The sequence below is a fragment of the Montipora foliosa genome, chromosome 4, assembly GCF_036669935.1.
Source record: "Montipora foliosa isolate CH-2021 chromosome 4, ASM3666993v2, whole genome shotgun sequence".
Classification (NCBI taxonomy): Eukaryota; Metazoa; Cnidaria; class Anthozoa; order Scleractinia; family Acroporidae; genus Montipora; species Montipora foliosa.
The window spans coordinates 44295063-44306845 of NC_090872.1; the positions used below are offsets into that span (position 1 = coordinate 44295063).

Here is an 11783-nt window from a genome sequence, read left to right on the forward strand (position 1 = left end):
AGACAAGAGTAATCAAAAGTAAATTGAAGGCAACATTAAGGAATAAGCATTCAGTTGTGACAATCAGCTAACTCAGATCGTTCTAAACACTAGGTAACATAGTCGTTAAGGTAAGCTGGGCGACGTGTTGGGTGGGAGCCCCGGCTTGGACCAGGATCCACGGATGAAAAGGAAGACCCCTCAGCAACAATTTCGTCTGGGGCCGGAGGAGACTCGAGCGTGGGTAGGCTGGTGCTATGGGGCTTCAGTGGAGAAGCAAGTTCCTCAGGAATCAGAGCTGGAATGATGTTCTGAGGGATTTTAGTGATAGGGGCGGTAACGGGCTCCTCGTCAATACACTCGGAAGGAACCAGGACCTCATTAACGATGGAAGGTTAAACGTGGTCTCTGTTTGGTCTGGAACATGGTAACACTCAGATAGCTTGACGCAGTATGAAGTAGAGGGCAGCTAAGAATTTGAATTTCTGCACATTGCACCATAGGCCATCCATGGAGACAATGAGGTACTGAAGGCAAGCGTGAGGCTTGGAGCCATCAGAGGTAATGAAAACCAGATCACCAACCTGTAATGATGCAGGAGGGCGAGGACAGCACCCTGGGGCTTTGGAACTCTCACTTGGTGGGTGGTTATGGAGGCGTAAGGAGTGCTGCTGTTGGAGAAGTTGGAGATCGGACAAAGTGATCTGAAAGTTAGTCAATTGGTCACATTGAAGCCACATCTCGCGGGTGGATAGTACTCTGTTACGGATGCGGTTGTTGGGGTTGGCTGTCGTCGCGGCTAAGGAAAGTGGAGTAATTGCACGGCCTTCTGGACAAATACGGAGAAGCTCATCACCAAGTTCAGCATAGCATTTCTCTGCTTCAGGATTCTTGTTTGGTTTTTTTAACAAGACCAACTTTCATGGTCAAGACAAACTGACAGGGTTTTGTCGTTGTGCAGAGAGGCGAGGACAGGGGCAGGGTCTTCGCTTATGACAGAAGAAGGGCCAGCTAATGGGCAAAGCTCGGGGCACAATTGGAGGAGACCGGAACAAAGGGATCCACAATGTTCATCATTCAGTAGCCAAGGACCAGTGAAGCGTGTGGTAGACTCATGGACGATAAGGACCAGCTGATGGTACCATTTTGTAACATCTGCGGCGAAGGAAATACCGAGGGGTTCTGGTGGATCAGAGGTAGACTGCCCAATGAGGTTTGATGGAACTTTCGTAAGAGAGGAGCTGAGGTGGCAACACTGAGAGTATCAATCCAGAGTGTTGTTGAGATGTAAGGCAAAGAAGCAATGCCACGACACCAGTTTCATTTGGTGACAAGATGGATGACCCAGTCTTACGTGTAGAGGAAAGGCCGAGAAGAAGCCGTCTATGATGGAGCAGGGGATAACTGTCCACTTTCAAGGTGCAGCAAAGGGCTCCTGACGTCTCCCAACAAGAGGACCGGCGCGGGAAATGGAAACAATGTGCAGGTAACGCTTAACGTCTTTGATGTTGTTCAGCTTCTTAGAAAGGCGGGTTCCTTGTTTGAGGTGAGAATGAACACGCCTTAAGACTGGGCATTCCAGTTGAGCTCGGAGCCAGGAAGGGGGAAGGAAGGGACGTTTTCCCTGATAACACGTCATATACAGATATGGGATGAGCAGCTAGCTCCTCGGCTTAAAAAAAAAACAAGCATCTCTGGCAGCAAGGGTCACCGCACAGAGGATTGTTGAAACTAGTGAAGTCAGAGGGAAGGTTTGCAATGCCAGCCAGGTGAAGAAGCGAGAGTTGATAGTGGCTGACATTCGACAAGAATGAAGTAACACGAGGACTGGAGGAGAACTGACCACGGCACAGCTTCTCAAAGGCTTGGATGCACAGTATGACTTGGACTCCATGCTTCATGTTTTTTTAACTTGGAGCTGAAAAAACCAGCAAGGTGGAGTTTCTGGTTTCGCAGCACATAGAGGGTTGCCCCAAGGCCATTCATCTTCACAGAACCATCAGTCATGATTCAGAGTTGATCCTCAGGCTTGGAAAGGGTGATAGAAAGACGTTCTACAGTGGATTACAGGATGAGAGGAAGCTCGGATTGAGCCCTGGGACCATATCCAGCCGGGTATGGTCGTTGAAAAAGGGCACATTATGGTGGCAGAGAGGCGAAGATTGCAGTGGTCTAGACCTAAGAGGAATTTCCTTATATTGGAGAGGACTTCCTGGTAAGAGCTACCACTCCAGTATAGGTGGAAAACATGACACAAGTTCATCTAAGGCTGTTTCAGATCCAGGGATTCCCATGGCACAGTGCGTGTACACGTGAACACCCTTGAAGGGGGTGAGTACGCCACAGCATTTCATGCAAGCTTTGGTGAGGGGGATCTGGTAGAAAGCTTAGGACAAGATGATGATGATGATGTTTCCAGCAAGCGATCTTGATGAGGGTGGAGTCTATGTCTGGTAGTAGCGAGGGTTGGGGTTTGGTATAACAGGTTACATCAGTGAAAGCTGTAACTAAGCGAAAGCTGCCATTCTTCTTCTTCTTCACCAGCAAAGATGGGTTTAAGTACTCGGCCATTACCTTCAGATCCTTGAGACTCTAGCTCGTCAAATTTAGTTTGGAGTAGATCCAGTTGGTCATGCGAATACTGTGGGATGTGCCCTTTGCATTAAGGGGGTTCGACAGGACCCATGTTGACAGCTACTTCAATCGGACCAGCACCTCCACTGGATGATGTGAGGTTGAGGCCAGGCGTGAGTGGGTTTGCGGTGACTAGAAGAGACAGAATCCGTACTGGGTTCAATGACAAGTGTGGAGTCGTAACTGAGAACTGCAGGCATGTCAACCTCAAGGAGCTCCCCGGGCCAAATGGTGGTGTTCATGTTTGGTGCACGAAGATGACAGGCTCTTGCGGTGTGATGGACTCGAGAGCCTTGGGAACAGCCATAGGGGGCTACATCACAGTCGGCGATAATAATCTCACGTTTGGCGGGACAGACTGCAATGTGTTTGGAGGTCATAAAGGGAGTTCCGGCCAGAATATTGACATCCTGATCTTCAACCACAAGGCCTTCCAGGGTGCAGTCTAGGAAGGCAAGTCTGACCCACCACAGATAACAGTGCACGCCCATCAGCCTGCAAAGCAGTTTGGGTGCTTTTAGTGACTTCAGCTCCAATTTGTTTAGCTAGGGAAGCCCTCATCATATTCTTTGCCCTGGTATCAATTGTGAGGCGCAAGTGATGATGGCCATAAAAGGCGTGAAGGAATGGAGAGATTGAGCTTGTTCACCATTTACCACAAAAATCCAGAAGTTTTGGTTGGACTGTAAATGGTAAGCCTATTTTGGTCTTCCCAAACGGAAATTTCTGGAGAAAACGGGATTTCTGGAAAAGAAGTGCAAAATTCCCTAACACAATTTTGAAACGGAAAACGTGTTTACCATTTGCATTGCCCCATGATTTTGCCTCCCTCCAGACTCCCTTGGTAAACTTGAACGAATTTTGCAAATGGTACGAGCCGATCCCAACTGAATTTCCCATTTGGCAGTTTTTGCTTACCATTTGAACAAATTTAGTACCAACCGGTTTCTGCTTGTAAATTGTAAACAACCTGAGACACATTTACCTGACGAGAGACAGGAGGTTCCATAGTTGATAGGGCTAGATGGCTCATGGTCAAGGCTGTACTGGTAATCCTAACAGGTCTCATGCAGTTGAAGACCAGCTACTTGACGGATCTTGGACATAAAGAGACGATCAGACTCTGGTAGGCAGTTACAGTTGCTGAGGAAATGAGAACTAAAATCAGGGCGACTGGCTTGCTGGCAGAGTGGGCAACACTTGAAGGTGTGTGACTTAGGCAGAGGTCTGTGTCAATCGGACACAAACGAGCGGTGGTCTGTAAGAGGGGTGGGGCGTAAGACCTTTGATTCTTCACTGGTTTGGAGTTCGTCAAGTAACAAGTCAAGAGCTTCAGAAATCTCAGGAAGCAACAGTCCTACTTCGTAGCTTAGTTCCACATCACTGCTTAACGACCCGAGGGAGGCTGGGGAGGAGTAAGCGTAACCATGTGAGAACAACAAAGTTTTCAAGGGTCGGTGACATTTCTTCATTTGGCCATGCTGGGTGATTCCGCCAGAGGTAGAGAGAAGGTTGTCCTTAATGAAGGCCATTAAGCTTTGACATCATCAGGGGGTTGATCAGGCTTCAATGAAATATATGCAAGGTCCAAGAAACGGCAGCCAGTGGATTGCAAACCGTAATGTTGTCAAATTGTTTACCAAACGCCGTTAATAGACGTTGAGGTCTTAACGATGGAGTTCCTGGAAATAATCGGGGCATAATTTGCGATTTGCTGGAGCATCATTTTCCAGTGTGCTTTGCTACCTTTTTAATGCTTGCCTTGCTAGTAGGGACGACTGGGTTCCAACATATTTTTACCTGCTAAATCGAAGAAATGTTAAAAACCTTGAATCTTTCCAGTGTTAAACTGGTTATATTTCAAGAACTCCACTTGACTAGAAATCCAATCATCACTGCCCAAATGCGTGGCCTTTGCAACAAGCTACAAGAAAGGTACGGGTGAAATCATCGGATTCGTTCATATGGTTTACTGGAAGTATCACCGCTTCAGCACAGGAAGAGACGACTGGGAAACAAACACTGTGCTTTGGCTTTGTATGAAGGAACCTAAAGTTGTGGAAAAATGCTATGCTGTAACGATTTTTGTCCATGGCAAAGAACTCTCTTCCCTTAAAACCGAGCAGCTAAAGGCTGAATTGCATAAACGTGGCATAGAGAAAAACTGGAAATAAGATTACTTTGGTGCCGCGCCTGCTAGTCGCCATTAAAATGGCAGCTAATGAAAACCATGTCGAAGATCTCACAAAGAATGTGTTACCTACTCGTGGAGGCTTCATGGACGAAGATATCTACTCATTTATCGAAACCAAAGTCAAAGAGGTATATCAAATTGAGATTGATAAAGTACAGTCTGAATCTGCTGGCTTACAGCTTGCCCTTGTGCTGCCATATGATAATAATCTGTCCGCCCTTGAACTCAAAAATAAACAACTTCAAACAAGATTACAGGAGCTAAAATCTCGCTACTGCCTCCTCAAACAAGAGGCCAAGATGATCAGTGAAGAAAACAAGAGCCTAATTACGATTATTACAAACACAGGGTTGTGCTTAAATCCGTTTCCTTTTCTTACGATTATTAAACTTTGAACTAGTGAAAGGAAATGAAAATTGTAATTCTGCAAATAGAGACAAGAACCTTGACAAAGCTGATGAAAATTTGCATAAACAACTGCAAAACACAGCTCCCACGGGACAAGAACATGAGGGTTTTATCACAGTAGGCAAAGCCACTAAAAAAACAAGGCGATTCAAAAGAATCTACTCCACTGCCTATAACTGTTATAACTGGTGACTCCATGATCGAGCAAATTCAGGGCTGGGAACTCGATAAGCAAGCTAAACACAGGGTTGTGATAAAATCCTTTTCTGGGGCCACAACATCGGATATGAAGCATCATATAAAACCGACTATTGAGAAAGCCCCACAAGAAATTGTTTTGCATGTAGGAACTAAGGACCTTAAGTCCACCGATCCTGCAACCGTTGCTGATAACATTGTGGACCTCACCAGACAGATCAAAACAGAAACTGATTCAACTGTTATCCTATCAGAGCTTGTAACAAGAAACGACAGAGAGTACCTGAAAGAGTCAGTCAAGGATGTCAACAAGAGACTAGAAAAGTTCTGTAAGCAAAATGGTTGGCAATTGATTGAGCATAAAAACATTGCTATCAAAGGCTTAAATACCAGTGGACTGCACCTGAATGACGCAGGTAATGAAAAAATTAGTAGCAATTTCGAGAAATCGCTAGTAGACACTTTTGCCTGATCTCTAGTTACCTTTAACAGAGGTGTTGAATGTCATAGCCTAATTTCAGACTCTGGTCTTGACTCTGATCTTGACACAGAGTCAGAAATGAGTGGGAATAATTATACATATTCCACTGTGCTGAATAGTACAGACTAAGTCCATCCAACAACCCCAACAAACTTACCCAACGATGTTTCAAATAATATTTTTGTACAGCCAACTCTGGGTATTCCAAATACCAGGGGGTTCAAAAGAGCATCCATAAATCTGGCAAGTCTTTGCAAACGTATTGATCTATATGCTATCCAAGAGAATAGATATATTGGCTATAATTGAGACACGACTAGATAGCAGTGTCCATGACGGTGAAATCAATATTCCTAGTTAAACTCTTGACAGGAAAGACAGAAATAGATCTGGTGGGGGTCCAGGTCTCAAAACCAAAAATCAAACCTTTTATTGTATGCACCTGGTACAGGCCACCTATTTTCCACTATCAAAACAATGAATAAATTTGAAGTTGAAATTTAAAAACGATCTCTGGCTAAAATGATTAAAAACTACGAGCTTTCGACTGCCCAAACTGCAATCTTCGACGGGTAAAATGAATGATAAGAAAATTTGAATAAAAAGCGTGAATTGCAAAATAATAAAAAATGTAAATGGTTATGAATGTTTGTTACAAAGAATTTTATCTGCGTTAAGTGTCACTCTAGTATGCCAAGCTTCTAATGTTTTTCTGGTTCTAAAAGTGCCTTTGTCAATAACTGACGCATTTTCAAAATCAATGGTGTGGTTGTTGGACCAGACATGATAAGCAATTCTAGAACCTTTGGCCGCAGTTTTGGTGTTTCTCAAATGTTTTTTTTTCGGGTGTTAAAAGCTCTGCCAGTTTCCCCAATACAACACTACGAACAATTTGTACAGGGAATTTTATACACGACGTTGGTCTGCGATTCCATCGAAGGTCGGATTTCGGAGCTGGGAACTGTTGTTGTAGAGTGGTAAACCGTTTGTTTACAACCATGAAATCGTGTTTTTTGAGGACACGTGTCAAAGGTTCAGTTACTCCTTTGATGTAAGGAAGAGAAGCGAAAGACTTGCGTGGCTCGGTTGGTTCGACCATCTCAAAAAACATTCCAACAAGTTCCTCTGGGGGTATATTTGTTGTCGAGGATCGAGTTTTTTTAGCCAGTTTGTTTTTCATGAACTTAGATGGAGAACCGTTGGAGTCCAAAGCGGCATAAACATAGTTAAGTTCCTGCTTTTTTCCTTCAAAGGAATTGGGTAGATTTAGAGCTCTGTCCAGGAGAGTTGATGCTGTGCTGACCTTGTGTTGACTGTTGTGATGGGAATTAAAATCTAAGTATCTCTCTGTATGGGTGGACTTCCCGTAAACATCAACAACGATGACTCCATTTCTACGGGAGACCAGAGTGTCGAGAAAGGAGATCTTTCTGTTGCATTCGGTCTCGATGGTAAACGAGATGTCTGTGTCAATTGAATTTAATGTGTCATGGAAGGCTGAGACGCCCTCTTTTCCAATGATGCAAAAACTATCGTCAACGTACCATTTCCAAATTTTGGGGGGAAGGGATGAATTACTGATTGCGGACTCTTCGATCTCCTCCATGCAAAGATTGGCCACAACCGGGCTGACAGGACTGCCCATCACACAGCCATGGACTTGTTTGTACTTGTTTGTACAAATTGTTCGTGGTGTAATATTGGGGAAACTGGCAGATGATAACAATTCTTGCCCGTTACCTGGGCAATACAACATTCTTTTTAACAAACATTCATAACCATTTACATTTTTATAATTTCACAATTCACGCTTTCTACTGGGTTGCCAAACCCAGTCGGAATCTGCGTTGCATTTCGTGGTTTTTAATTTTTTTCTGTGTCGGTAAAAGTCTTGCCTGTCACTCCCCTGCTTAGTGGTGTCTTTGTGCATAGAGTCTTCTTTGCGTAGATTTCTCTGGTGCACACGGGAGGACATTTAATTATTAACCTGGAATGGCGTTGAAAGTCATTGTAACACGAATGTAGTTTTAGTGCGTCTTTAAACAAATATGCCTTTATGGAGCTCAAGAATGGAACGTCAATTGGGTAAAATAAGCGATGAAAAATAAATATCTGGAATCTTTAAAGGGGCTTGATCAAGCTATTTTAGGTAATTTTGTTTAATTTTGTTTAATTATGAGCTCTAAACGTCAAATTGGCAGAGCTAAGAGTCTTTACTTTGCAAAATCACGGCCACATAACAACTGAGAATGATTTTCCAGCTGTGTAAATGACATTTTTGATAAAGACTGACATAAATTTGAAAAAAGGTGGGCCGACGTTTTTCAAATTTACCCAAATTCAATCCATTTCAATCCTCTCCAGTTTTGTCCATCCATGTCCCTTCTTAGCTTCCCTGTGTTTTGTTACAGTTCTTCTATAGTTTTCAACAGTAATTTTGTTATTTTAGTTAATTCTATGACCATTCGATCAAAGCTGAAATTGCCTAAAATTGCGTGACCTAGCCCCTTTAAAGCGACGAGTAATGGTCTTCAACAACAATTTCATTTTTCGCTGTTGGATATCAAGTAAGCTTTAACTTGGTATTATATACAAGTCAAATGGCAATTCTTTTATGGATTTAACACGCCTTGAATGCATCACTGTGTTTACTGAAGTCGCATCTAAGTTGTCTGGCAAGTTACATTCATTTTATGACTCAACTCGCAAAAGGTAAAAAAAAAAATGGAAATGTGACAGTAAAAAATTATTTGAATGAAAGCTTGTTGTCTCTTTAGTGCTTTATTATTTCCGGTGAAGGTTCTTTCGAAAAGGGTTTGATGTGAACTGTCAGAAATTTATTTAATTGCATATGCTTTGTGACAGCGATTGTGTGTTTCGTTTGCACAGACGCGACTAAAAGAGGAAGGGTTTCTTGCCTCTTATAGCAAATATGTTGTTTGTTTCAATAAATGTTTTGCTGGAAAAGATTTCTGTGAAATTTCCAGCTTTTGTAAATTTATCATGTTGTGTAATTTTCGAGCTTAACAAATTTGCATACATGTGTTGAAATGTGATATGGGGAAAATTTTTGTGGTAGGGCATAAGCCACGAAAATAAACAGGTCTGTTGGAAGCGTGCTTGAGTTTCAACAAAATGAGCCCCAAAATCGGCTGCTATTCCCAAAACGATGGAATTACCTTGTAATAAATAACCTCGTCTTGGAGAGTAAATTTTTGACTTTGCAGAAACATTGGTCAGCCCTCAAGAGTTGGGCGATTGTGATCTTTATGTTGAATTCACACATCTCTTGTCAAAATTCATAACACTTAAAAGAAAAAGAAGACTAACAAAAACAAAAACCCGGTATCTTGGCATCATTTGATACAGATGCTTCACTGTTTCGCGAGTAAACATGCTGCGGTAACTTGATCAAGGCGCTTGCTGAATTCGATGTGCGATTTACTCGGTGCAGCCAAAAGTACAATAACAAAATTCAAAAATCTCCCAAAATGTTTTTCCCTGATGGTAACTTTTTATCTTCGTGGTTCAAAATTAATGTTGTTTTCATGTCGTAAATTTTGTTACTGATGGCAAAATACTTTATTCTTGACCGACCGTCCTGAAAACTTCCTTCTGCTCTTCCTAAAAACTGTGTATTTATTTACTTTTGCATCAATATTTGTTTTGCATAAAGCAAGCTAACAAAATCTGTATCTTGCTTGGTTCGCATTTGATAGTGTTAAAATAGAATTTTCGGTCCTATGCTTCTGTTACGAAGTGGTATATTTTTTAGGTGGCGCATCCAGATCCTATCCTCGTCGGAGAGGGTTTAACTTCAGTGAACTTTGTTTACAAAGCTGTCATCTGCCCAGAGTGCACGTTTACACTTGTGGTGAAAAGAAGTTGTGAGGGAACTTGAAAATGATCAACATGTCAGCCCAGAAGCCAATGTTTCTCGATTTCCTTTTCTTTTCTTTAATCTTTCTGGGTTTAGTACTTTGCTAGTAGCCACATGTCTTCTCAGGGGGCTATTAGAGACCTTACGTTCGCGCGTTCTTCAACCTTTCATCGAGTGTTAAAATTAGGGAACAATTTAGTTCGGCTTTGTTTTATCTTGAAACACGCAAAAAGGATTCTTGTTTAATTCTTTTGCCGCCTTGTGATGGTTTAGTTTCAGCTTATATTTGCATGCAGCTTGATTGAGAATTCCCCAATGACAAGGTTAAAAGGAAAAAAAAAGCTTCTCAGTTGTATCTGCAGTTTTGTTAAATACTATAGGATTTGGTAGTAATAATATAACTGTATAATTTCCGATCTATGGTAATTCCTTATCAGCCTGTTTTTAAACACTTTGAAAGTTAACTTTCGTCTTGTTTTGCTCTTTGGACAGTAAGAAGAATTTTGTTGCCATCTTCAGGCAGTACAATAGCCTATATTGTCCTCTCTTGGTCCATGTTATGAAGAAAAACTTGTTTCACAAAATTATTCTCGCATCCAATTGGACAACTCCCCCTCCCCACCCCCAAATGGAAGGCCAATTTCCAACAGTTTAGTTAGTTTGTTACTGGTATCTTCGATTTGTTTAAAAACTGATTTCCCTGTGACAATGCGGCCTTACATAGGGCTGGAAAATGGTTCGGATCTGGAATGTCCCAATTCCCATCAATTTCATCAGGTTTTTACTCTTTCCATATAGCCAAGCCATGAAATGGACCGAAGCTCATGACATATTCTTTCTCAAAGAGATTCTTCAATTTCAAACTTGGCAGCACAAAAAAGGCAGTGTTGAGAGGGGTGAAGTTTGGGGAAATCTTGCTTGTCAACTTGGAAGATTGCGTGACCCACTATTTCGTGTAACGCAACGTTCAGTATGTGAGAGATACCTGCTTCTTGACAGGCACTTTCGGAAGAAAGTTCTATTTCGTCATTGGACTACGTCACTAAGGAGTCATGTGAGATATGCGCACACAGATCGAGGAATCAGTTGCCTGCGTAGTTTTTCGAGCGAACGGTTGTGTATGCAACGTAGCGGAGAATATTTAGATAATAACCAATAAAAGTGGAGAAATTATGGCTTCGGATGACAAATTGGAACAACAGCTGCTGGCAGATGAGCTAAGCGACAACAACGAAATGACGACAGTGAAATCGATGCCAGAAGCGTTGACAAGTCTGGTCGACAAAGTAGAAACAATGTCAAGCAAGATTTTCAACATGAACAAATCCATAAAAAGATTGCAATCCAACATAGATGCCCCTGGCTCCAACGAAGGACCAAGTAAAAAACAACATTTAACTGCCCAAATTGAAGTAGAAGAAGATGACGATAACAGCGATGCAGAGGGATTGCGCCGCCGAAATGAACCCGATGCCGACTCGGCAAATGAGGGTCATATGAGCGACACGTGTTCGACTCGAACATGACGCTCTGCTCCAAGAAATCTCACATGATTTGGAGCAAGAAGAGGAGGTAGGGGGCACTATAAACCAGCAACTTGCTGATATTGTCAACAAAAGATGGTCAACGAAACTTCCTGAAACAAAGCAAAAAGAAAAAATGGAAAAATATTCCAGACCAAGCAATTGTGAAAAGCTTATTGTCCCTCGAGTTAATGCGGATATATGGGACAATAAAACTAAACACAACAACCTACGTGCTACTAGCACGCAGAAAATACTGGCCAAGGTTGGTTCTATACTTACCTTCACTACTGATAAATTACTGCAAATGTGTAATGCAGCCTCGCCAGATGTTGACCAGTTGATTACAATGAATACCGATGCATTGGCACTTCTAGCCCACACAATGTGTGAGCTATCTATGCGTCGACGCGACGCTATTAGGCCAAACCTAAACAAGGATTATAGCAGTCTTTGTGCCTCACGTGTACCCATAACAACTTACTT

The 11783-nt window shown here is 42.3% G+C and overlaps 1 protein-coding gene across 1 annotated transcript; it reads right to left on the reverse strand.

Annotated features, from left to right (window-relative positions):
- Positions 1-6690: 6690 nt before the first annotated feature.
- On the reverse strand, positions 6691-7539 carry LOC138001389 (uncharacterized). The gene has a single exon (XM_068848029.1). It carries the CDS (start codon positions 7537-7539, stop codon positions 6691-6693), a length of 849 nt encoding a protein of 282 aa, XP_068704130.1.
- Between the last annotated feature and the right edge of the window lie 4244 nt (positions 7540-11783).

Coding starts and splice junctions, on each gene's coding strand:
- LOC138001389 (XM_068848029.1), bottom strand. CDS start 7,539: ATGGGCAGTCCTGTCAGCCCGGTTGTGGCCAATCTTTGCATGGAGGAG.